Raw genomic sequence first — 26,408 nt, forward strand, 5'->3', positions numbered from 1 at the left:
GACCCTACCTTGAAAAACAAAACAAAACAACAAACAAAAAACTTTATTTGAGAGAGAAAGAGAGAATGAATGGGCACATCAGGGCCGCTAGTCACTACAAACTAACTCCAGACATACGCCACCTTGTGCATCTGGCTTTACATGGGTACTGGGGAAATCAAACCTGGGTCCTTGGGCTTTGCAGGCAAGTGTCATAACTGCTAAGCCATCTCTCCAGCCCCCTTTATGGACTACCTAGCATGAGGGCAAGGGCAGCTCCATGGTAAAGCTTAGCTCAAAACATTGCTTGCAGGCGGCTTGAGTGGTGGAAATTTCTTTCTCTGGATGTCTCACCAAGCCCGTCTTCCAGAAAGACGAAAGTCCTGCCCAGGGTCTGGGGCAGGAGTGTTATGTTTAGCCCATTGTGGAAACACAGTAGGAGTCAAGCTCCCAAGAGACACAGGTGACCTTGGGGTTTCTCTGTCCACCTCTGTAAGATGATAGCCTTGGCAGAAGGGTCTCCAAAGTTATTAACTATAGTGAAGATTCTAAGGCCACTTTTGATACTGCACAGGCAAAGGGTCTCCCTCCACCAAGGCCACTGTCCTGCCATGGACAGTGTTTCCCTCCTCTCTACTAAAGGATGGATGAGCTTTGGGGTGGAGGATCAAGGGGCCTGTGGCTTCCAGGGGCCTGGGAGCAGAGACCTTGCTGAATGTGTGACTCTGGGTCATTCATTCATTCTTGGTCCCTTGATGACTATTTTCTGCTCCCTATTCCCCACTTGGCGTCTTTCCCTTAGAAAGCTCTTTTGTTTCCTTATGGACACCATCTACTCTTGAAGAGAGAGAGGACCCATAAACAGTTAGTGAATGAATCAATGTGCTGGTCTCAGGGTTTCCCACAGAAATAAAGCCAATATGGAGGAGGGGGGAGGGGGGACTGACTCTGACTCAGAGACTCAGATTTATTTTAAGAAATTGGCTCATGCAGTTGAGGGACTGACAAGTCCAAAGTTTGTAGCCAGCAGGCTGGAGACTTAGGCAATACCTGTAGGTTACAGTCTTGAGGCAGAATTCCTTTTCCGGGAAGGAATCTTCCTTCCCTTAATCCTAAAGCCATCAACTGATTGGATGAGGCCCATCCACTTTATAGAGGTGTTACTTATTTTACTGAAAGCTGAGGAATTATAAATGTTAACCACATCCACAATATGCTTTTACAGCAACAGCTACATTTATTTATTTATTTATTTATTTATTTATTTATTTATTTATTATTTTGAGGTATTCGGGCTGACCTGGAATTCACTATGTAGTCTCAGGGTGGTCTTTAACTCATGGTGATCCTCCTACCTTGATCTCCCCAAGGGGCTGGGATTAAAGATGTGCACCATCACACTGGCAGAGAGACAGAGAGAGAGAATGGGTATGCCAGGGCCTCTAGCCACTACAAACTGCAGATGAAGGCATCACTTTGTGCATCCAGCTGTATGTGGGTACTGGGGAACCAAACTCTGGTTGTTAGACTTTGCCAGCAAACACCTTAACAGCTGAGCCATCTCAAACCAGGCATGGTGGAGCACGTTTTCATTTCATTCTTAGATGAGAGAGAGAGAATGGGCAATCAAGGGCCTCTAGCCACTGCAAACTAACTCCAGATGCATGCATCTTGGGATCTGGAGAATTGAACCTGGGGTCCTTAGGCTTTACAGGCATACACCTTAACCACTAAGCCATCTCTCCAGCCCCCAGAGACTGTTTTCTAGTCTGTGCTTTACCACTGCCTCACTGTTTGTCATATTTGGCGGGGGGTGGTCTGTCATGGCACATGTATGGAAGTCAGCTGACAGCTTTTAGATCAGTTCTCACCTTTCACCTCATTTGAGGCAGAGTCTCTCTTGTTCACTGCTCCCTTGGTGACCTTCCAGGGAAATTCCCCATCTCTGCCTCCCTTCTCATCATAGGTCCAATGAGATTACAGAAGCCTTTCACAGCTTCTGGCTTGTGCATGGGGTCTGGGGATGTGAACTCAGGCACTCAGAGTTGTGTAGCAAGCACTTTATCCACTGAACCATCTCTACAGCCCTTCTACCCTTTTTTTTTTTTAAGGGGGGGCAGTATTCTGAGGTAGGGTCTCATTCTAGCCCAGGCTGATCTGGAATTCACTCTGTGGCCCCAGGATGGCCTTGAACTCACTTCAACCCTCCTGCCTCAGCTTCCCAAGTGCTGAGACTAATGGCATGTACCACCAGCTCACACCCAGCTTTTTATATGTGTGTTGGGATCCTAAACACAGGTCCTCATATTTGTTCAACAAATGCTTTGCCAAATGAGCCATCTCCCCAGCCCTGGTTTCCTTATTATTATTATTTTAAAGATGGTGCTGAGAGACTGGAGAGATTGCTCAGTGGTTAAAGCCACTTGCTTGCAAAGCCTAATAACCCAGGTTCAATTCTCCAATATCTAAAGCCAGATGCACAGAGTGACACATTTGTCTGGAGTTCATTCGCAGCACCAGGAGGCCTTAGCACACCCATATACATACTCTTTCTCAAATAAACAAATATTTTTTTATTATTTATTTTGAGAGAGAGAGAGTGGGCACATCAGGGCCTTCAACTGCTGCCAATGAACTCCAGACACTTGCGCCCCCTTGTGCTCATGTGCGACACTGCGTGCTTGCCTCACTGCAGCTGGCTACGTGAGACCTGGAGATTTGAACCTAAGTTCTTAGGCTTTACAGGCAAGAACCTTAACTGCTAAGCCATCTCTCTAGCCCAGATAATTTTGTTTTACTTTTGTTCAGCATGGAGGATTCTATCAAGTATTTTCTGTAGAGCTGGTTTTGTCTTCAAATACTCCTTTAACCTGCTTTTGTCATGGAATGTCTTTATTTCTCCATCTATTTGAATGGATAACTTTGCAGGATAAAGTAACCTTGGTTGACAGTTGTTATCTTTCAGAACTTGGAATATATCACTCCAAGCCCTTCTGGCTTTAAAAGTTTGTGTTGAATAATCTGCTGTAATCCTGATGGGCTTGCTTTTGTAGGTAACTTGATTTTTCTCTCTAACTGCTTTCAATAATTTTTCTTTGGTTTGTGTGTTTGGAAGTTTGATTATAATATGGCGAGGGGAGGTTCTTTCTGGGTTTTGTCTGGCTGGGGTTCTAAAGGCTTCCTGTATCTGTATTGGCACCTCTTTCCCAATTTGGGGGAAATTTTCCTCTATGATTTTGTTGAAGATGCCTACTATGCCTCTGGAGTGGAGTTCTTCTCCTTCTACTATGCCCTGAATTCTTATATTGGATCTTTTCATAGTGTCCCGAATATCTTGAAATTCCCACTCATACTTTTCTATAAGTTTGTCTTTCTCTTTGTTGGACTGCATTAGGTCTGCCACCTGGTCTTCTAGCTTAGATATTCTGTCCTCTCCCTCATCCATCCTACTGGTGAGATTTTCTACAGAGTTTTTTATTGCATTAACTGTGTTCTTCATTGCTAGTAATTCTGACTGGTTTTTCTTTATTATTTCTATTTCCCTATTTATGTCTTGTATTGCCTTCTTTATTTCATTAAATTGGTGTCCTGCCTCTTCTTTGATTCCTTTGATTTCCTCTTTGATTTCCTCTTTGATTTCTTCCTTGATTGTTTTCATGTGTTCTTTGACCTCTTTGAACATATTTATAATTATTCTTTTGAACTCTTTCTCAGGCATTTCCTCTAACTCTTTCTCTCTGGAGGACATTTCTGATGCATTAATACTTTTAGGTGGATTTATATCATCTTGCTTTTTAGTGCTTCTTGTGTTATAATGTATATATTTTTGCATCTTGGATTAAGTTTATGCTTGGATTTTCTAGCTAGCTGTGTATTCTTAGCTGTATCAATTGATTTGATGTAATATATTTTCAGGGTAGGACCTTAAGGTATTAGGTGTGGCTCTTAAGACTCTCAGAGTATCTACAAAGATGTTCTTAGGGGTTGAGATTCCCTGCTATAGGAGTATTCAAGCAGGCTGAGTGGAATAAAATACAGGTAGATTCTAAAATTTAACTAAACACTGTACACATTCAATCAAAAACAGCCCCGAGTATGTATGCAAGAGTAGTTATTATAATGACCAGATCTTCTATCAACAAAGAGGTTTAGATTTCTGGTCTGTTGAGGGATCCAAGTCAGCTTGTGACCAAGTGAGACCCTTCCCTGGTGCAATCCCAGTTACCTTGGGTGATTTTGGTCTCAGTCAAGTTGCTGCCTGGGTCGTCGGGCTGCTGTTCTGATTTCTGGAGCTGGGCACTTGCTTTTCCTACGGGGCAAACCGAGCCGCTGCTGCTGCCTCTGCTGCTGTTGTAGCTGCCACCACCGGAGCCACCACCGCTGCTGAAGCTGCCGCTGCCGTGACCACCGCCGCTGCTCCCCCTGAAGCCGCTGCTGCGGGATCTGCCGCCGCTGCCGCTCCTGGGTCCACTGCTGCTGGGGCCGCTGGTACCGGTGCTGGAGCCGCTGAAGTTGCTGCCGAACTCTGCTCCTGCTTGGGTCCCGCTGTCAGCCCAAGTTGGCGTGGCCGGGTCCCGGGCCGCTGCTGTGTTCGCTGGAGCTGGGCTCAGGCGGTGGGGGAGGGGAGGGAGCCGCGGCTGCTCTGGTTCTCTCGCTGCTCCACGTGTTCTACCTCGCGGTCTTCTCCTCCCCTGCTCGCTGCCGCTCTCCCCTCACGTTTCCCGAGTTGCGGAGAGCGCGGTGTGAGGGGAAAATCCCGCACCTGGCTTTTCCTGGCTCGAGCTGGTCTGGCAGTTTTCTGCTGCGCCGCGGCTGTGGCGTTTGGCTGAGCTGCCTGAGCCGCTGGAGCCGCTTTTCCCGCCTGTGCGGGCTCTGGATGCTCTATAACTCTTCTACTTCTCCGCTGCCGCCTCAATTTCCTATACACCTCACTTTTTAGTAAAAGCGTGTATTTTGCTGAGTTTTTTTGGTCGTTTTTCCCCCCTAGGCTGCTTTGGCGTGGTACCTGCGCCGCCATCTTAACCGGAAGTCCGATAATTTTTTTTTAAAGAGAAGGTACAAGCCGGGCATGGTGGTGCACGCCTTTAATCCCAGCACTCAGGAGGCAGAGGTAGGAGGATCACCGAGAGTTCAAGGCTACTCTGAGACTACATAGTGAATTCCAGGTCACCCTGAGCCAGAATGAGACCCTACCTCGAAAAACCAAAACAAAACAAAAATAAATAAATAAATAAAATAAAGAGAAGGCACAATGTGAGACCTTGTGAAAAAAGTTTGAGACACGTGTAGAGTGTGTTAGGAGGCTGAGGCAGGAAGATAACTTTGAGCCCATGAATTCCAGACCAGCCTTGGCAAAGAGCTGGACCCTGTCCATAAAAGACAGGGCAGACATATATCAGATTCCTGTGTGACCTGAGGCTGGTGGCCCATCCATTTTGACTACTGGAGTTGGTCCTCAGAGCAAAAGGGGGGACTGAAGTAGAGCCCCACTTCCCTAGGCCCATAGCTGCTGAGGCTTTCAAAAGTGAGACTGGCAAGGAGCCCAGGGTTTGCTTTGGGCTCTCGCTTCCTTTTTCTCTGTGGGGATGTGAGCAATTTACCTTTGAGTCTACTGTGAGGTCAACCAGGAAAGCCAAGAGGGAGGTTTCGCTACCAGGTGAAGTCCCATGAGAGGTTTTCAGCCATGTGCAGGCTGGGAACTTCTGTTTCCCTTTTCCATAGGACTACCTGTACCGCCCCACCCCAGTGTCTGTCTCTGTAACTCCGGTGCCCAGATCTACCTCATCCCAGTAGCTAGCTGGTGACAGGGCCAGAAAGGGAAGCTGGGGCCACATCCCAGAGATTTGAGCGCCAGACCTTGGCTGAGACCTCACCCTTATGCTCAGGTGGTCCCTGAACTATCTCCACCTGCCCCAGGTTACGGCTCGTGCCCACCCTACAGATCTGGTGCTCTACCTGTCCACATGAGCTCTACTTTGCCCTCCCCCGTGCATGTACCGGGCTGGGGTGTGAAGGGCTCTCCATGGAGGGTAGGAATTACTAGAGCCCTATGTTTCTGGAAGCGGGCTCTGCAGGATAGGCAGGTAGACAAGGACTAATATACCCTGAATTTCCGGCTTTAGGTCTGTTTTCACAGATGAGGGAGGGCACTGGGACCCTGAGGGCTCAAGTAAATTGCCCAGGGTCCCAGACTGTATGTGCAGTGTTCACAGGAGCACAGCACAGTGAGGAAGAGGCACTTGTTGGAGGAACAGCAAGCAGCTCTGGGCCTGGAGCCCTATTGGGGGGGGGGTGCGGTCTCCTGCAGGCTCCGAAGGGGACTTCATTCCCTCCCTGGGGGCTGGCCCACTGCTGACCTAGGGGTGATGCTTAGCCCTGGGAAATAGGGCAGTCCTGGGCTGCTTCTGTGTCGTCACAGGTCCCTTCCCCCTCTTGCCTTTGTTTCTTGGCCTCCCAGCTTCTTTTTCTTCTCTCTCTTTCTCCCTCCCTCCCTCCCTCCCTCCCTCCCTCCCTCCCCCTCTCTCCCCACCTCTCCTCTCTCCCCTTTCCATCTCATATTCTCTCTCTCTCCTCCCCAGCACTCCTGCGCTCAGGCGCCTCCCTTACTTCTCTGTGGCTCTACCTTAAACATTGACTTTCTGAAGCGCCCTGGGGAGCCAGGATGTTCTGGCTAATGGATGCTTCCATCACTCCTTATGCTGTGGGAGAGCCCAGGGCCCTCTGAGTTGTTTTCTCTTGGATGTGGTTAGAAGCTTCGCTTGAGTCTTCAGCACAAATAGCCGGGAAAGGCCTTGCTCTGCAAAGCGCGATGCCACAGGGGGCTCCGGGGTCCTCCAGAAGGCATAGCTCCATGCAGGTTCTCCTGCCCTGGGCAGCATGAGCCAGGGCATCAAACAGTAGAGCTGTAGCCGGGGAGGAGGAGCCAGGGGGCGTGGGGGCAAGTGAACCAAAGGCTGGCTTGGGAGAAGGGGAGTCATACCAGGTGGGGGAGGCCATTTCTCCCTGCTCATCCCTGTGTGACTGATGGACAGAGGACATGCATGAAAGGCCAGGCCGGTCACTTAGATTCTTCTCTTACCTGCCTTAGAGCCCCCTTCTGTGCACACATGTACACTTGCTCACGCTCACTTCTTAAACACACGCACTCCTATACATACATCCTGCACTGCTGTCCCAGGGAGCAGGCCCATGTGGAAACAGGGAGATCCAGCTGTACCCTATTCATAAGGAGCTTTTGTCCGTGTGGTTTATGTCCTGTCTCCTGGGCTGTGGGGTGGGGAGGGGGTACACACCTCACTCCTGCGAGGTGGTTGTAAAGTTACATGGGGCCTAGAGACCCCCTCAGTAATGATAAGTGGGGGCCTTCCCGCTGAGTTTATAGCTGGTTGTTGGCACCTCATTGCCTCCACCCTCGTACCTCAAAGAGCAAGGACTCTGGGTTGGTCCCGTTTTTAAAGCCAGGCCAGATACATTTTTATTTTATTTTTTAAATTTTTACTTATTTATTATGAGAGAGAGAGAATGGGCATACCGGGCCTCTCATCACTGCAAACAAACTCCAGACGCATGTGTTACCTCGTGCATCTGGCACATGGGATCTGGGGAATCGAATCTGGTTCATTTGGATTCGTAGGCAAACCCCTTAACCGCTAAGGCATCTCTCCAGCCCCAGGCCAGATTCTTGACAATAACTCATCTTTTGCAATCAGAGTCACCTGTTTCTATAGGAAGAGCAGGTCCGGTTGACTGAAGCCAGCTTGGCGTGCATCTTGGATGTGTGACAGTAAGGACTGGCTCCTTGTTGGAGGGGACCCCCGTTTGGATGGTCAGTTACATGATTACTTTCACAGTAGGGAAGCAGACCTGTGCCCTCCTCCCTCAGGCAGGTGTTGACTGGCATTTGCCCTTTCATCTACCTGTGGTGCTTCTTTGCACCGTTCCCTTGGAATTGCCAGGAGGGGGTAGTGTCTGGTCTCAGAAGAGAACTTTGACATCATCTCAAATCAAGAGTCCTTTCCCTCTTCAGAGAACTGACAGGCTTGGGATACATAAGGACCTTGTAGACCTGGATTGATCTCAGAACCCAGCCCCAGGGTTTTGTGTAAGGTTTTGTTTGCGATGAGGTCTCATGTGGCCCAGGCTGGCCTTGAACTTGACTTGTTGCTGAGGATGACCTTGAACCCCTAGTTCTCCTGCCTCTACCTTCCAAGTGCTGGAATTACAGGAATGTGCCACCATGCTCAGGTCCTAGTGCCAATGTCCAAGCAACAAGCCTCGCCATGGCTGGCCATTCCTTCCTCCCCACAGGTAACTTTGGGGAAGTTAAAAAAAAAGGGGGGGGGCTGGAGAAATGGCTTAGTGGTTAAGCGCTTGCCTGTGAAGCCTAAGGACCCCGGTTCGAGGCTCGGTTCCCCAGGTCCCACATTAGCCAGATGCACAAGGGGGCGCACGCGTCTGGAGTTCGTTTGCAGAGGCTGGAAGCCCTGGCGCACCCATTCTCTCTCTCTCCCTCTATCTGTCTTTTTCTCTGTCGCTCTCAAATAAATAAATTAAAAAATGAACAAAAAAAATTAAAAAAAAAACACCTGCTGAATATATTGTTTGCTCAAAGCCACAAATGACATGTGGTTGTTGCCTAGTACTGTCAAAGACTAGCTGGTGACATTCCCCAGCTTGCTCAGGAAAGCTTATAGGCTGGTGGCTGCGATGGGCACAGTGGGTCTTCACTGTGGGCACCATGGAGACAGAGGCCTTGTCTCACATTACTCTCTAAGCATGAGCCCACCTTCCGTAGAGGTTTAGTGATATTTGTTGCACTGATGAGCAAATGAGTTCTTGGCTCCTAACAGTTATCGTTGGAATCACCAAAGCTTCACTAGTTTGGGGCCTAAGAATGGGAAAGTGTCTTGAACCTGTGGCTGTCTTTAGCAAACCTCTAGGAATCTATAGTGTCTCACTCTAGCCCGGGCTGACCTGGAATTCACTATGTAGTCTCAGGGTGGCCTCAAACTCAAGTGATCCTCCTACTCTGCCTCCCACGGGCTGGGTGTGCCACCATACCTGGCTACTGTCGATTCTTTACTCTTAGGGCTTTATAATTAACCAAGTTCCTTGACCTGTATTATAACCCTTGGGCTTCCACACCTTTCATGAATGGATGTTTTCATCTGCAGTTTTTAGATTGGGAAACTAAGGCACAAAGTGACTTTGCAATAGTCATCTAGAATTAACCAATTTGGGACTTTTGGCCAAGCTGCCTGCAGATCCCTGGAGTCCTAGCTGAGTGTAGGTGGGCATTGGGCTGGGTAGGGGCATGTCGCAGAGTAGGCTTGATCCCCTCAACTGTTCCCAGTGGAACCTGAATCCCTTGACAGGTATCCTATCTGAGCCCTTCTGAGCCTATTAGCTTAATCGTTAATGTCTGTTTCAAGAAGGCTAGATTCCTGTCTGGGGTATTTTTAGCTGTCCACCACAGGAAGGGGAAGCTCCACTGGGTGCTAAGGGGGAAGGCAGAACCAGGCCTAGGCGATTTCCTGAGGAAGGGCTATCAGTCAGACCTGTACCCAGTCCTCGCCTTGTGAAGAAAGCAGGAGAGACAAGCAGAGCCACCCTCCTAACGTCACTCCTCTTCCTGTGATGTTTGCCGGGCAGGGCATGGGGACATGATAATCTGAAGCCTAGGAGGTGTGCCTTAGTCCTGGGGAAGCTCAAATGGGCGCAAAAGCAGGCAGAGGGCTGGGAGGCTGGTGGAGGAGCATACCCACAGTGCTGGGGAAGTGGCACGCAGTCGGGGATCACAGTATGCAAAGGCAAGGGTGTACAGTGCTCGCAGAGCAGGAGCGGCCTGGGGCAGCTGGAACCTGAGGAAGGGAGGAAGCCTTTGTGATGTGCTTTGCACCTACAAAGGAGGGGGGTGCACAGGCATTGGGTACAAGAACCACAGTGGTCTTCAAGCATGTTAGCCATCAGATCTGACATTCAACTCCAACACAAAAACATACATGTAAATATATATATATATAATATATATACATATGAAGATAAGAGCTATCTTTTTATTGGTATAAATCTAGATATGTAAATAGTGAGCCTTTAATCCCAGCTGAGATAGGAAGATAGCCATGAATTCAAGGCCAGCCAGGGTTACAGAGAAAATACCAGGGCTACAGTGAGACCCTGCCTCAAAAACCAAAACCCAAATAAACAAAAAAGAAAGAAAAATAATGGCCTGTCTGATAGTCTAGGATAAGACCTGACAGGTGGTAGCCTGTTTGGGACCTATCTCAGCACCTAATTTATTTTTGTATGCTATATTTTATTTTAATTAATTAATTAATTTTTTTTTGAGAGAGAGAGAGAGAGAGAGCATGCGTCAGGGCCTCCAGCCCCTGTAAATGCACTCCAAATGCACGAGCCACCTTGTGCATCTGGCTTACATGGGTCCTGGGGAATTGAACCTGGGTCCTTTGGCTTTGCAGGCAAGTGCTTTAACTGCTAAGCCATCTCTCCAGCCCTATTGTCTTGTTTTTACCCTGTATGTATGTATTAAAAAATCCTCATTCAGGGCTGGAGAGATGGCTGAGCGGTTAAGCGCTTGCCTGTGAAGCCTAAGGACCCCTGTTCAAGGCTCGGTTCCCCAGGTCCCACGTTAGCCAGATGCACAAGGGGGCACACGCGTCTGGAGTTCGTTTGCAGTGGCTGGAAGCCCTGGTGCGTCCATTCTCTCTCTCTCCCTCTATCTGTCTTTCTTCCTGTGTCTGTTGCTCTCAAATAAATAAATAAAAAATGAACAAAAAATATTTTAAAAAAAAATCCTCATTCATGCAGCCAAATCATAATTAATAGTGACAATCGTTTAGGACCTCAAAGTCTTGAGCAAAATTAATCACTCTGGCATCACAGCTAGTGTGACTCTTGGCATGTTTGAGAATATGGCATATATTACATTTCAGTAGGTGGTTTTTAAAAATCAGTCCTTTAAATAATAGAATCATTTTTTTAATTTTTATTAGCATTTTCCATGATTATAAAAAAAATCCCATGTTAATTCCCTCCCCCCCACTTTCTCCTTTGAAATTCCATTCTCCATCATATTACCTCCCCATCTCAATCATTGTACTTACATATATACAATATCAACCTATTAAGTTCCCTCCTCCCTTCCTTTAGAATCATTATTTTTAAAACAAAAGAGCTACAGTAAAGCTCAGTGATAGAGGGCTTGCCTAGTATGGGCAAGGTGCTGGGTCCAATCCCGAGCACTGCAGAAAAGAAAAAAAAAAGCCGGGCGTGGTGGCGCACGCCTTTAATCCCAGCACTCGGGAGGCAAAGGTAGGAGGATCGCCATGAGTTCAAGGCCACCCTGAGACTACAGAGTTAATTCCAGGTCAGCCTGGACCAGAGTGAGACCCTACCTCGAAAAAAAAAAAAAAAAAGTTTCTCAGCTTCAGTCAAAAATCACTCATGAGGCTAAGGTAGAAGGATAGCAAGTTTTAGGCTGGCCTCAGCTACATATTGAGACCCGGTCTCAAAAAATGAATTAGCCGGACATGGTGGTGCACGCCTTTAATCCCTGCACTCGGGAAGCAGAGGTGGGAGGATCGCCATGAGCTTGAGGTCACCCTGAGACTACATAGTGACAGGTCAGCCTAGGTTAGAGTGAGACCTACCTCACAATAAATAAATCCTTTTTTGTGCGTTTTGAGTCAGATTTCTAAGGACTTCTTGAAGAACCTGCAGGACACGATTTAAGAATCACTGAGCAGTTGGGTAGGTGGTACATATATATCTATAATCCTGACACTTGGGAGGCCGAGGCAGGAAAATGGCAAATCCAAGGATTCCAGCCCAGCCAGGGCTACACAGGGAGACCATGTCTCAAAAACAAAGCATGGGGCTGGAAAGATGGCTTAGCGGTTAAGCGCTTGCCTGTGAAGCCTAAGGACCCTGGTTCAAGGCTCGGTTCCCCAGGTCCCATGTTAGCCAGATGCACAAGGGGGCCCACGTGTCTGGAGTTCGTTTGCAGAGGCTGGAAGCCCTGGCGCGCCCATTCTCTCTCTCTTCCTCTATCTGTCTTTCTCTCTGTGTCTGTCGCTCTCAAATAAAATAAATTAAAAATAAAACAAAAACAAAAACAAAGCATCACCCAGGGCATCCACCCTCCCTGTTTTGCAGATGGGAAGACTAAGGCCAGCAGTGGGGCGGGGCTCACCCAGGGACCATCAGAGAGATGAAGGAGATGGCTAGATATCCGGAGGGTGTCGCTGCACCCTGTCATTAGATGCGGATCCTGTTCTCAAGGCAGGAATAAAAAGACATCAGAACCAGACCCACCCCAAATTAGCTGGGCCCTTGCCTGCACTATGTCCGCTCCCCACGGAACGGGCAATGTACTAACACACCTTTCTCCTCCCACAGCGATGCCCTCCTAGCCAGCCGCCACGGCATGGAGGGCTTCATGGACTCAGGGACACAGACGGACGCTGTGGTGGTTCTCTCCTTGGCTCAGGCTGCCGTGCTGGGCCTGGTCTCCGAAAATGAGCTCTTCGGAGCCACCATAAGTGCTGAGGCCTTCTACCCAGAACTAGGACCGGATCTACCTGGGGCGCCCATGGGAGAGCCTGGGCCACCGGGCCCGGAGGTCTACCAGCTGTCCTGCAACGGACGGGGCCTGGAAGAGCCCCCCGAGGAGGAGGTGCTGGAGGTCGAGGCAGCCTTTGAGAAGCACACCCGGAGAAAGACGCGCCCGCCCGTGCGGCTGGTGCCCAAGGTCAAGTTCGAGAAGGTGGAGGAGGACGAGGAGCAGGAGGTCTACGAGGTGTCCGTGCCTGGCGATGACAAAGACCCCGCCCAGGCAGAGGCCCCCGCCGAGGTGGCCGGTGCCGGCTGCGAGGCCCTGGTGCAGAGCAGCGCCGTCAAGATGATTGACCTCAGCGCCTTCAGCCGGAAGCCCCGGACGCTGCGGCACCTGCCCCGAACCCCGAGGCCAGAGCTGGACGTGACCTCGTTCGACCCTCCCTTCCCTGACCCAGCTAGTGACGGCTTTCCCGAGCCCAGCATGGCACTGCCCGGGCCAGAGGCCTTGCCTACCGAGTGTGGTTTCGAGCCACCCCACCTGGCCCCACTGAACGACCCCGAGCACCCATCGATGGCGTCCCCGGAACCCGTCAAGCCAGAGCAGGGCTTCGTGTGGCAAGAGCCCGGCGCCTTCGAGGGCGACGCGGTGGGCTCCACGGTGGAGCGCCACAAGAAAGCCCAGCTGGACCGGCTGGACATCAACGTGCAGATCGATGACTCCTACCTGGTGGAGGCCGGCGACCGCCAGAAGCGCTGGCAGTGCCGCATGTGCGAGAAGTCCTACACGTCCAAGTACAACCTGGTGACGCACATCCTGGGCCACAACGGCATCAAGCCACACTCATGTCCCCACTGCAGCAAGCTCTTCAAGCAGCCCAGCCACCTGCAGACGCACCTGCTGACCCACCAGGGCACGCGGCCCCACAAGTGCCAGGTGTGCCACAAGGCCTTCACACAGACCAGCCACCTCAAGCGCCACATGCTGCTGCACTCCGAGGTAAAGCCCTATAGCTGCCACTTCTGTGGCCGTGGCTTTGCCTACCCTAGCGAGCTCAAGGCCCACGAGGTGAAGCACGAGAGCGGCCGCTGCCACGTGTGTGTCGAATGTGGCCTGGACTTCTCCACCCTGACCCAGCTCAAGCGCCACCTGGCCTCCCACCAGGGCCCTACCCTCTACCAGTGCCTCGAGTGTGACAAGTCCTTCCACTACCGTAGCCAGCTGCAGAACCACATGCTCAAACACCAGAACGTGAGGCCCTTTGTGTGCACAGAGTGTGGCATGGAGTTCAGTCAGATCCACCACCTCAAGCAGCACTCACTCACCCACAAGGTAAGGCTGCCTGCTGCAGCTGCCCCCGATCAGACCATTTAGGTGGTGCACAGATAAACATTCCTAACTGGTATGCTTAAAAGCTTTATCTTTTTTTTTCTTTTTTGCTTTCTGAGGTAGGGTCTCGCTCTGGCCCAGGCTTACCCGGAATTAGCCTCAGGCTGGCCTCGAACTCACAGCGATCCTCCTACCTCAGCCTCCTGAGTGCTGGGATTAAAGGCGTGCGCCACCATTCCCAACAAGTCTATCTTTTTGCCGGTTGTGCTGGCAAATCCCAGCACTCAGGAGGCTGAGGTAGGAGGATCGCTGTGAGTTCGAGGCCAGCCTGAGGCTAATTCCGGGTAAGCCTGGGCCAGAGCGAGACCCTACCTCAGAAAACAACAGCAACAAAAAGCCTTTATCTTTTTGAGTGAGATGTTTGTGGAACCCCCCGTAGGATATAAGGAACCTAGTTTGAGAATCACTCTACATACAGCCCAGCCTCCCTATCTTATTTTTCTTTTTTTTTCTCTTTCTTTTTGGGTGTGCATGTTGTGTGGGTGTGGTGTGGTATATGCGCATGTAGTGCCTTTGCAGCACCCTGTGCGTCCCCTGTAGGAGGAGGGGAGAACACTTGTCTGCTGTGATGACCAAAGTGGATGGCTGGTGACCACTGCATTCCTCTGCCATCTATTCTTTTTTTTAAAAAAAAAAAATTATTTTCTTTTATTTATTTGATAGAGAAAGAGGCAGAAAGAGAGAGGATGGACACACTAGGCTATAAGCACCTATGGCCATGCCCAGTTTACACAAGATCTGGAGATTCAAACTCAACCGTTCCAGGCTCCCTTGGGTCTTTGTGCTTACACAGGAAGCGCACTTAACCTCTGAACCATCTCTCTAGCTCACCCTCCCTCGTTTCTAGACGTGAGGGCTCAGGCCTGATAGAGGCCAGAATGCTACAGGCAGATGGACTCAGTGGCTAGAAATAGAGAGGACATCTTGTGGTCCTTGTCATTGATTAAAAACATAAAAGCCTGTGACTTTTCCTTTAGAAAAAGAGCAAATATATTTGAATACATAAGAGAGAGTGAGATGTAAGGGAAAAGTTTGTTTGAGAAGAGTACAAATGGCCAGGCTGTGGCTCACCTGGGCAACCTAGTTTGTGAAGGTGGATGACTAAGCCCGAGGTACCAGGTCCCAACCTTACCCGTTCTGTCCTGCCTTCCTCTTCATGCTATCAGGCCACCAGGCTCCTTGCCTTAGAGCTGTCACCACCTCCCCCAAGAGGCCTTCACTCCAGGCAGGTAGAATGAGCCCTCCCAGTCGACCCATGGTTTCCTCCAAAATCTAGCCAGTTCAACCCCTCCAAGCTACAGAGGGCCTCCTCTGTGTGGTGGGTGGCCTGTGGGGGTGGTCCACGTGTCTCACAGTGGGCACTGGAGTGAGCCTGCCAGGCCAAGAACCCAGCCTTCTTCAGCCCCCAGAACTCTTCTGTTAGCGCAGGGATGATTGGCAGGTTCCACTGCAGGGGTTTCTCCGGTCAGCTTGAGTGGCTGCCAGGAGCGGGCTCACAGGAAAACCAGGGGGTTGGCTGGTAATGCCCGCAGCCTGGGAGGAGAGGAGGATGCTGGACTTACCATCTTTCTCCTCTTCTCAGAGACTTCAAAATCTCCCCCAGTCTCAAGTGCTTAGAGATAAATAATACCATGAAGAAAAGGTAAAGGCATAAGCCAAAGGCTAATTGAAAGCCTCCTTGTCAATGGTCTAAATGTGTAACCCTTACACACCTCTGCTTACACCTTCAGAATGGCAGGGCCCCCTGGTGGTCATGTGCACCTGGAGTTTCTCGAGGATGGAGAGGATCTATGACATGAGACAGCCCTGGGCTGCTAAGAGAACAGACACAGGGTCCCTTAAATTATAACACGTGCCCGGGGCTTGGTCATTCCACACCCCCCACCACCCAACACAAAATTTTATAGCAAACAGTTGGGACAGTAGCTGTGACCACAGACATCTGTCTGTCCCCTTGGGTTTCTCCAAAAGCAGCTCCCAATTTTGATCCCTCCTTCACTCCCCAACAGGCCCTGTGCACACAGCACTCTGTCCTGTGCTGGGAGTCAGCTCTGGACCATAGAGAAACATGGGAGAGTCCAGAACAGAGGGTTCCTCTGGAGCCAGTGTCTTCTGGGGCTCAGTGTGAGAATCTTATCAGTGATAAGAACCACCCGAGGGACCTGCTAAGGGCAAAACTTCCTCAGCCATCCCAACCACCCGTGAACGTACCTCAGGGGAGGGGCCCCAGGACTTTTGCACGAGTCCAAAACAAGAGTGGAGATTTGGGAGACATTTTCAGGGGGTCGGTGGATGAGTACCAAGGTTTTGAGAACTGGCCAGGATCTAGCTCGGTGGTAGTGTACTTGCCTAACATGCTTAAGGCCCTGGGTTCAATCCCAAGTACCAGCAGGGAAAGGTGTTTTTAGCTAGCTGGTAAACCTTAGGAGCCCTCCTGTCTTCCCCTCCCCCATCACTGAAATTGTAGGTGTGCACTGCCATGCCTGGCTTTTACATGGGTGCTGGGCACCCAAATTCAAGTCCTCATGCTTGCATGGCAAACACTTTATCCACTGAGCCATCTCCCCAGTTTTTTTGTTTTAATATCTTTTATTTATTTGAGAGATAGAGAATGAATGGGCAGCCAGGGCCTCCAGCCACCGCAAATGAACTCCAGATGCATGCGCCACCTTGTGCAGCTGGTTTTACATAGGCACTGGGGAATCGAACCTGGGTCCTTTGGCTTTGCAGGCAAGTGCCTTAAGTACTAAGCCATTTCTCGGTGCCTCCCCCGCCCCCCCCATGGTTTTTAAGAGAACCTAACCACATAGCCCCAGCTGGCCTCAAACTCTGGCTCCTGCTTCCTCATTCCCTGTGCCTCAGTGCTGGATACAGACTTGCACCACCATGACCAATTTAAAATATGAAACTTTTTTTTTCTTTAGTATTCAGCCAAACCTAAGATTTTACCCATGCTAGGCAGGCTCTCTACCATTGGGCTATGTCCCCAACAGAAGAGCCTTAATCATATTCCCAAAGAGGTCTACCCAAAAAATTTCCCAAGAGACAGAAGACACACACACACACACACACACACACACACAACATCCTTGATCTAATAAAAATAGTCCAGGCCATCAGGCAAAGGCACTGGGTTATAGCAGGTGCTGGTGCCAGATGAACGGACAGACAGACATCTGTTTTCTTCCATGCATTGTTGTAGACCTACTGGTGGTCAGGGACAGTAAGGTACAGCCTGCTTCTGCCTTGTCTTGGAAGACATCATAGAGTAAGAGGCCTGACATTGTTTTAGGGGTGTTAAAAATACCCTGGAGACACTTGGGGGCAGAGGTAGGAGGATTGCCACAAGTTCAAGGCCATCCTGACACTACATAGTTAATTCCAGGTCAGCCTGGACCAGAAAGAGACCCTACCTGGGGGGGATACCCTGGAGAGACATTTTCCAGAGCTATACTTTTGTAATGCCCCAGCCCTGACCATCGCCCCCTCCCCTTCCCAGGGCGTGAAGGAGTTCAAGTGTGAGGTATGTGGCCGGGAGTTCACCCTGCAGGCCAACATGAAACGTCACATGCTGATCCACACCAGCGTCCGGCCCTACCAGTGCCACATCTGCTTCAAGACCTTCGTGCAGAAGCAGACCCTCAAGACCCACATGATTGTACACTCGCCTGTGAAGCCGTTCAAGTGCAAGGTACGGGGGCCGGCCTGCAGCCGGGAGCAATGCTGGGTGAGCCGCGGGGGCCGATGTCAGCCAGACCGGCCCGCACTTGCAAGGGACTCCTTGCATGAGCTTAAGTGGGTTGTGTAGACAGGTATGTGTGGTCCCAAGCCGCAAAGCTTCTGAGCTTGGGTTTCTGGAGAGCTGGGGAGGGGTGAGGATTCTGCGATGAGATACCGGGTTTCTAAGGGCAGCTCAGAAAAAACGGGAAACCCCAGGACCGCTGACCAGCGCGGGAGAGCTTTTCTGTGCTTCCCAGGCCTGCGCGGTCACACAGGCAAAGGCAGGGTGCTGTGTGTTGTAGTTGGGGGGGGGGGAACCTCCGCTCAGGGTGGCAATTCTCTGTAGCCCATGGCACTGTTGATGTTCCAGGTGTGTGGGAAATCCTTCAACCGCATGTACAACCTGCTAGGCCACATGCACCTGCACGCGGGCAGTAAGCCCTTCAAGTGCCCCTACTGCTCCAGCAAGTTCAACCTCAAGGGCAACCTGAGCCGGCACATGAAGGTCAAGCATGGCGTCATGGACATCGGCCTGGACAGCCAAGGTGGGTGGGCTGTGCGCAATGGACAGAGCAGGAGTGACAGCAGCATGGCGCATTCAGGAGCCTCGTGTCCAGTTAGGGGAGTAGGGAGGCTGGCCAAGGCTGAGGCCTCGTTGGGGTGGGCTCAGATCTGGAGAGAGGGGGAGCCTGGAGGGCCATCATGGCGATAATGGGGGGTATTTATGTCTTCTTCCAAGGACTTAAGCGGGCTCACAAATATAATAATAAAAATAATAACTTACATGTATTGAGTGCTGTGTAACTCATGTGATCCTTGAAGGGAAGCTGGCTGTGGTATTACTGCCCCATTCTACAGCAGAAGCCAGAGGGCAGAGAGGGTAGACAACTCATGGATGATCATAACACACAGGAGGCTACAGCTGTGCCATCTCCGTTTCATTCCTGAGAGATGCCATTTCAAATAAGTGGATGGGGAAGCACGTAGCAGAAGAGGGCGGGTATAAAGTCATACTTCTAAGTGCACACTGGAGGTTCAGGGACACACAGAGCGAAGGTGCTGGCTTCCCAAAAGCCCAAGTAAAGGTCCCTGCTGACAAGACTGTAACCCATCTCAGGAGGGTGGGCAGCCCTACCAATAAGATCTGAGAGGAAGAAAAATAAAATACAGTAGGAAAAAAAAAAAAGTAAGCCGGGCGTGGTGGCGCACGCCTTTAATCCCAGCACTCGGGAGGCAGAGGTAGGAGGATCTCCGAGAGTTCGAGGCCACCCTGAGACTACATAGTGAATTCCAGGTCAGCCTGAGCCAGAGTGAGACCCTACCTCGAAAAACCAAAAAAAAAAAAAAAAAAAAAGTAAGATCTGGAAAAGCCAGGTGTGCTGGCACATCCTTATAATCCCAGCACTCCAGAGTTTGAGGTGAAAAGGTTGAAAGTTCAAGGTCAGCCTGGGCTACACAGTGAGACCATATCTTTAAAAAAATTTCCAGGAGTGGTGGCGAATGTCTTTAATCCAAGCACTCAAGAGGCAGAGGTAGGAGGATCATTGTGAGTTCAAGGCCAGCCTGAGACTATATAGTGAATTCCAGGTCCATCTGGGCTAGAGCGAGACCCTGCCTTGAAAAAAAAAAATTCTGAGGGCTGGAGAGATGGGTCAGCAGTTAAGGTGCTTGCCTGAAAAGCCTAACAACCTGGGTTCAATTCTCCAATGCCCATGGAAAGCCAGATACACAAGGTGGCACATACTTCTGGAGTTTGTTTGCAGAGGCTAGGGGTCCTGGCATGCCCCATTCTCTCTCTCTCTCTCTCAAATAAATAGATAAAATATTAAAATTCTGAGAGAGAAGAAAATAATGTGCAAAACAAAAAGAAGCTGGGAATGGTGGCACACACCTTTAATACCAGCACTTGGGAGGCAGAGGCAGGAAGATCACCATGAGTTTGAGGCCACCCTGAGACTACATAGTGAATTCCACATCAGCCTGGGCTAGAATGAAACCCTAACTTCATAAAACAAGCAAAAAAATAAATCTGGGAGAAATTTCCCAGGCTGGTCATGGTAGTCCATGTCTGTATTTCATTACTCAGGAGGCAGAGGCAGAGGCAGGAGGATTGCCACAAATTCCAAGCTAGCCAAGACAACATAGTGGGCTCAAAACAACAACAAAAATGTGTGGGCAGAGGAGAGGGAGGACTAGAGAGATAAGTAGATAGCTCAGTGGTGAAGGACCTGAGTTCCATCCTCAAAAGCCATGTAAAAATGCCAGGCATTGTGGCTCATTTTGTAATCCCAGTGCTGGGGAGGCAAACACAGGCACATCCTTGGGGATCCCTGGCCAGCAAATGTAGCCTGCTTGGTGAGCTTCAGCCAACAAGAGACACTGTCTCACAAAAAAGTACTTAGCCTAGCTGGGTGTGGTGGCGCACGTCTTTAATCCCAGCACTTGGGAGGCAGAGGTAGGAGGAGCGCGTGAGTTTGAGACCACCCTGAGACTACATAGTGAATTCCAGGTAAGCCTGAGCTGCAATGAAACTCTAGCACAAAAATAAAAAGGGCCAGCATGAGGCGTGCGCGCGCACACACACACACACACACACGAAATTTCCACCTTGGCATCTTGTAGACTGTTATGAAACATGCCCAAGTGTTAGCAACAGCCTGTCGCTTCAACCCTGATTAGCAGTGAAGCACTTCTGTTGGGTCACACACAGCCTAGCTAACTGTTAAGTCTCTAAGGCCTCATTATGGAGAGATGCTTCCGTAGCCCCTTGGAGCCCAGCAGCATTGATGTGGGGCCTTGTAGACATGCTGGCTCAGCCCTACCTGTTAATGGAACTCTGTGTTCCCAAAGGGTTACAGCAATTCCTTGAAACTAGCCGGGCGTGGTGGCGCACGCCTTTAATCCCAGCACTTGGGAGGCAGAGGTAGGAGGATCGCCATGAGTTCGAGGCCAGCCTGAGACTACATAGTAAGTTCCAGGTCAGCCTGAGCTAGAGTGAGACCCTACCTCCAATAAGTAAATAAATAAATAAATGAAAGGAATGTGGAACTAATGTAGTACTTCCAAATCTCCTGAGAGCCGGCTAAGACTACAGAGTCCAGATGTATACTCCCAACAGGCTGCTCCTTGGGATCCTTGATCTAGACCTCCCAGGAAAGGGTCCCAACTTAGCTGCCTATGGGGAGTTAGGCTAATAGCTGAATATGGACTCCAGGGGTCTGGGTTTTTAAGTACCTTGGGTGGTTCTCTGTGCAACAATTTACCTTGTAGCAAACCCACCAAGAGGGACCAAGCCAATCTTGCCCCTTCACAAATAAAGGAGCTGTCACACTGGGTCCTCAAGATCAGGGGCAAACAAGCTTTTTTGGGGTCTGTGTCCAGGGATGCTCTGCATGGAACTGCAGTAGCCACTGGTGCTGCACCAGCTGGCGCCCTGTCCACCCCCCTGCCCCGCACATGCACAGCAGGAGGAAAGCAGCGTCCACCCCAGGTGGAGTCACCTCTGAAGTACACAGTTACAGTTCAGGGGCCAGTCAGTGACCATGCCAAACACGATCCAGCCAGAAGTGGGGGCGTGCACACATAATCCCAGCACTTGGGGCACAGAGGTAGGAGTTTGACAATCCTCGGCTACACAGTAAATTTGAGGCTAGCCTTGGCTACATGAGACTGTCCCGGAAACAAAACAAGCTGGATATGCTGATTCACGCCTTTAATCCCAGCACTTGGGAGGCAGAGGTAGAAAGGTCATCATGAGTTCAAGGTTACCCTGAGACTAATTCTAGGTCAGTCAGGACTAGAGTAAGACCTTATCTTGGGGGGAAAAAAAAATCCCTGGTGTTAACTGGGTAGGACCAACATAAAGGAGAAAAAGTTGGAATGGTGTGTGAAGAACCAGTGGTCTGGAAGTTTCCCTAGCTCTTTATTTTGTTTTTGAGGTAGGGTTTCACTGTAGCCCAGGCTGACCTGGAATTCACTTTGTAGTCTCAAGCTGGCCTGGAACTCAAAGTGATTCTCCTGCCTGTGCCTCCCAAGTACTGGATTAAAAGTGTGCACCACCATACCCAGCAGAGAGAGAATGGGCGTGCCAGGGCCTCTAGCTGCTACAAATAAACTCCAGACACATGCACCACGTTGTGTATCTGGCTTTACGTGGGTACTGGGGAATCAAGCTCTGGTTATTAGACTTTGCAGGCTAGCACTGTAACCATTGGGCCATCTCTCCAGCCCCTTTACTTGTTTCTACCACCAGCTGTGACCTAGATTTTGAGGAGTAGATAGCCTAGACTGCACAATGAGACAGTCAAACTTGTTTCATAAGGTCAGGAAGACTCAAGGTTGGATGCAATAGTCTCAAGAAACACTATGAAGGGGCTAGGGATATGGTTCAGTTGGTCAAGCGCTTGCCTAGCATGCATGGAGCCCAGGCTTCCATCTCCAGTACCACATAAACTGAGCCTGGTGGTGCATACCTGTTATATCAGCACTCTAGAGGTGGGGTCGTTCTCTGGTGCATAGTAAGCTCAAGGCTAACCTGAACTACAGGATATCCAGTCTCAAAAAAAGGAAAAATAAAAAAGGAACAACTTGAGGTATAGGCCATCTATAGAATGTCAGCAGTGTCAGGGTTCAGCTCCCTCTGTGAGCCAACAGCATTATGTGAGATTTCCTCCTGGGTACAGGATGGCCGCCAGAGCACTGGGCTTCGTTGTTCACTTCCAGTGGAGCACTAAAAGTGGTTCCTCTTGGCTCTTTAGAACCAACGAGAACCCTCTGAGAACTTACTGGCAGGCATTTTCTCAAGACCCATTCACTTGCCATCATTAGGTCACATGCCAGTCCCTGAGCCACTCATTGACAGGAGGTGGGATTACGCCCAAACTAATGGTCTGAACTGAGGGTTGAATTTGACCCCCAGGTGACATGGATGTCACATCAAGGGAATAGAGGCCAGAGATGCTGCTAGCATCCTGCACAGCACAGCACTACAGTAGAGTCAGGGGCCCCAGATGTCACAAGTGGCAAGGTTGAGAAGCAAGCCTTGGGCCTGTCAGGGAGAGAGAATCCTGGGCTCTCCAGAACACAGCATCTCCATAGTGGGCAAGAAGTGGACACGCTTAGGAGCCACGCCTCCCAGAGCCACCAGATCATACCTCTGGAAGAACTCTCTGGATGTGTTCAATCAACAGCAAGAGATCTTTAGAATAAGATAGCAGTTTTGATAAGGTTGCAGGCTGCCTCTCAGAATTCCTTCTGCCTCACACGTCGTTTTGTCAACCTACCTTGGCTGAGTTTATCCTCGGAGAGTTCAGGCCCTGGTGGAGATGGTTTAGGACACTAATGCCAGAGGGAAATCGGAGGAGAAAGTGCGCTCTGAGGCAGAACAGTGCAGTGATTTTCAACAAGAGCACTTGCTGGGTGACCTTAAGCAAGTTGATTAACTTCCCTGACCCTCAGCCTTTTGATCTGCGAACAGACTCTGGGTTAGTGCTGGAGGAGATGAGGTATGGGAAATGCTTGGCATGCGGTAGGTGCTACATGAGAGGCGTTGCAGAGACCTGATAAAGCACAGGGGCTTTCACATAGCAAAGGGGACTGATCACAGGCGCTGTGGAGGTTGATCAGATGGGGCTAAGTGAGCTATCAGAGGTGAGGGACACATGGCTCCCAAGTCAAAGCCAGGCCTACAGCCACCCCACCTGAGCCCACCCCCCACACACACACGCACACCCACCCACCGGACTACTAACTGTGCCCTTCTCTATTTACAGACCCCATGATGGAACTGGCAGGCCCTGACCCCTCTGAGCTTGACAGCCAGCAGGAGATGGAGGACTTCGAGGAGAATGCCTTCCCCTACACCAACGTAGACAGCAACGCTGAAGCCAGTGTCCTCGCTGAGCAGGCCGTGAAGGAGATGGCCTACTACAACGTGCTATAGCGGGCCGGCCGAGCCAGTGGGGAGGGCTCAGGATGAGACCCACGTGCTGAGGGCTGCACCTTTGCAGCCTAGAACCAAGCTACTGCCCGCCCCAGTCCCATCCCCTCCCCAAGTCATTTGCACCACTAGGGACCTTTAGACCAAATGGAGACTGTACTACTGTCCTCACAGGGAGCTGGGTACACACCCAGACACCCTAGAGGGAAGGGTGACCAGGAGACCCAAAGTCTGGTTCCCCTTGGCCTGCTGTGGTGGGTGAGTGGGAGCAATGCCGGTGGGCCATTAGGGGACAAGGCACAAGGGCACAGACTTGCAGGGTCTCTCTGTGCCATCTGTGGCCCAACAGAGCTCTTCAGGGGTCCTGCAGTTGCAGGAAGACAATGCTTGAGCCAGGCCTTGTTTCTCTTCTGGGCTGACACCTGCCTGTAGGAATGTCTGAGTTCCTGTGCTGTTCAGCACTGCCCAGGCCCAAGAGCCCTTTCCCGTCCCCATCACTAAGTAATCAGGCAGGCAAGGCAACTCTACCTTCTACCTCCTGGGCCTCCCCTCGCACCATCCAGGCACGCATGCGGCCCCAATCCTGCTTGTAAGAAAGCCAGGGAGCCCAGCCTCCGGCTAACGCCCACCCAGCTAGCCGCCAGGGCACCCCATCCCACAGCCCTGTTTGGAAGAAGAGTGTCCCTCATGTGTTTCAACAAATGTCATCCAGTTCTGTCCTGAGCCAAGGTCACCAACCACAGTCTGGATTTGTACCAGGCACACACGAACAGACATGTGGAGGTCCCTTGAGCTAGGAGGCAGGGTAGGATGAGGAATCCCTAGAACCCAAAAGGGGCTGTCCTCAAGGGAGGCCAAGGACCACCTGTGAGAAGAGGGGTACTGGAATTATTTCTTAACAAGCAGGTATCGTGAGGAGAGGCTGAACCGCAGGTCAGCAAGCTCCCAGAGAAAATCAACATATTAAAAATGAAGACCATAGAAAAAAAAATAATTTTGAGCAAATGGGAATATTTTGGAGGTAATTTATTGTTACTTTTCTTTCCAGCTCTGTGTCACCTATCATCTTTCTTGATTGAGATGCAACTTTTTTTCCCCCCCAACATAGGCTTTCTCGTGTGCTGTGTGTGTTTCCTGCCTCCCCTTACCTAGTGAAGCTGGGCCCTCCCTGTGGGATTTGGGCTTGGTGAGGACCAGCAGTCCCTGGCTGGGAGCCTCAGGGGGCTGGGCCAGGAAGGAGGAGGAGGCGGATAGAGCAGAGCAACTCCCGGCCCTCCAGGCCCCTCTGGCCTGGTGGTTCTATGCCATCCAGGCGGCTAGGTCCACTGACGCCATTCAGCCAACGCCCCCCTCCTCACCTGCCCATTCTTTTCCCACCGAACATGGCCGTGACTAGCACATTCAGGAACTCCAGGGCACCCCAACTTCTATCTACGCATATCCTGAGGTCCCTGTGGGGAAAAGGCAGGCAGCGCCAACCCCAAAGGCACAGATGAAGCCACCAGCTTTGGCTGAAAAACCAAGAGGGGGAAGGAACCAACTGGAGTGGGGCTGGGATGGATTCGAAGTGAAGCTGCCCCCCCCTCAACCTGTGCACCCAAGTAAAACATCATGGCAGGTCTCAGGGTGACTGATCAAGACTGGGGGAGGGGATGGACATGGTGGCTCCCAAGCACCCACCCTCTTCCCCAGGCCGCCTAGGTGCCCACCACGATGACCCTCAGGTGACAGTGACTTTGCATCACTGTACAAGACATTTCTCCTGCTGAGCAGAAGGCACTGCCCCTGCAACTACCTCTTCCCGCGACGTCTTTCTCCCCTGGTACCAAAAAGCACCCCGTACCTCCTCCTCCTCATCAGCGCAGTGGCCTTGGTCTTGGAAACAGAAGGGAAAAGTGTGGCCTGGGCAGGGTCTTTCCCTGTCTCCCAGCCTGCCATCAGCACCGGCCCTCTGCGGAGTTCCACACTCAAATGCCCCTGCCCTGTGCCTTGTACCTGGGCAATGCAGAGAGGAGCACGCAGCACAGCGCACGGCGGAGCCGGGGGTAGTCCTGGTAAGGCTCCAGCCTCACCCCTCCCAGCCTTCTCAAAAGGGTGACTCGGAAACTCCTGGACGGATTCCAATCTAACTTATTTTGATGTGTATACAAACCAACTGGTTAGCAATTCCACTTGTGCAGAGCCCTACTGTGTTTTTATGTTCCTGTTTAAAAGAGAAGTTTACTTAGCAATAATTATAAATAAATGAATATTCTTTAGTGAGGTGACTGCAATGCTTTTTCCCACAGCTCTTGAGGGACCCTCTTTCCTCAGCAAGCTTCCCGGCCCCACAGTGCAGTGTGACCCTCTGTGGGTGGGTGCCCAGAGTGGGCTGGGGCTGTCCTGAGCACATGAATGACCACCTACAAGGCCAGGAGCTTCTGGGGAGGTGCTCCAATCCCTGGGGGGGGGGGGGCTAAAGGCCCAGGATTTCTACAACTTGCAAGGGAAAGTGACTTCTTCTTCCCACCCACATAGCCCCAGGACAGAAGCCAGCTGTCGGTGCCAGGCTGCTTTCTGGGGAGCTGCCAGCCCCTTGCTAATGACAGACAAGAAGAGGCCGGAAGCCTGGGCTTCCTCCAGCTGAGCCCGCCAGCACCAGCCCTCCAACATTTCTTCCTATAGCCTAGGAGTCCACAGAAATAACTGGAGAAAATGAAGGGGGCTGTGGGGGGGGGGGGGGGCGGGGCGGGTGGGCGAGGAGCTAGAACCCATGCCAAAATTACTATGGCATCAACAGCAATGTATGCCAACATTGAGTTTCAGGAG

General features: G+C 50.8%; 1 protein-coding gene across 4 annotated transcripts in view; it reads left to right on the plus strand.

Moving 5' to 3' along the window:
* Window positions 1-25,862, plus strand: part of Znf710 (zinc finger protein 710) — a 66,785-nt gene extending 40,923 nt beyond the window's left edge. For 3 of the 4 annotated variants that reach the window (XM_045145768.1, XM_045145770.1, XM_045145769.1), the window contains exons 2-5: window positions 12,397-13,885; window positions 17,442-17,633; window positions 18,033-18,207; window positions 23,434-25,862. In XM_045145768.1, coding sequence (XP_045001703.1) covers window positions 12,425-13,885; window positions 17,442-17,633; window positions 18,033-18,207; window positions 23,434-23,603 — 1,998 coding nt within the window. In that variant the 5' untranslated portion in view covers window positions 12,397-12,424 and the 3' untranslated portion in view covers window positions 23,604-25,862. Of the gene's footprint in view, window positions 1-12,396; window positions 13,886-17,441; window positions 17,634-18,032; window positions 18,208-23,433 lie in introns of those variants that run through there. The other variant, XM_045145771.1, reaches the window with a different exon arrangement.
* Window positions 25,863-26,408: the final 546 nt, after the last annotated feature.

This window comes from Jaculus jaculus, chromosome 3 (genome assembly GCF_020740685.1).
Source record: "Jaculus jaculus isolate mJacJac1 chromosome 3, mJacJac1.mat.Y.cur, whole genome shotgun sequence".
In the NCBI taxonomy this organism is placed as follows: Eukaryota; Metazoa; Chordata; class Mammalia; order Rodentia; family Dipodidae; genus Jaculus; species Jaculus jaculus.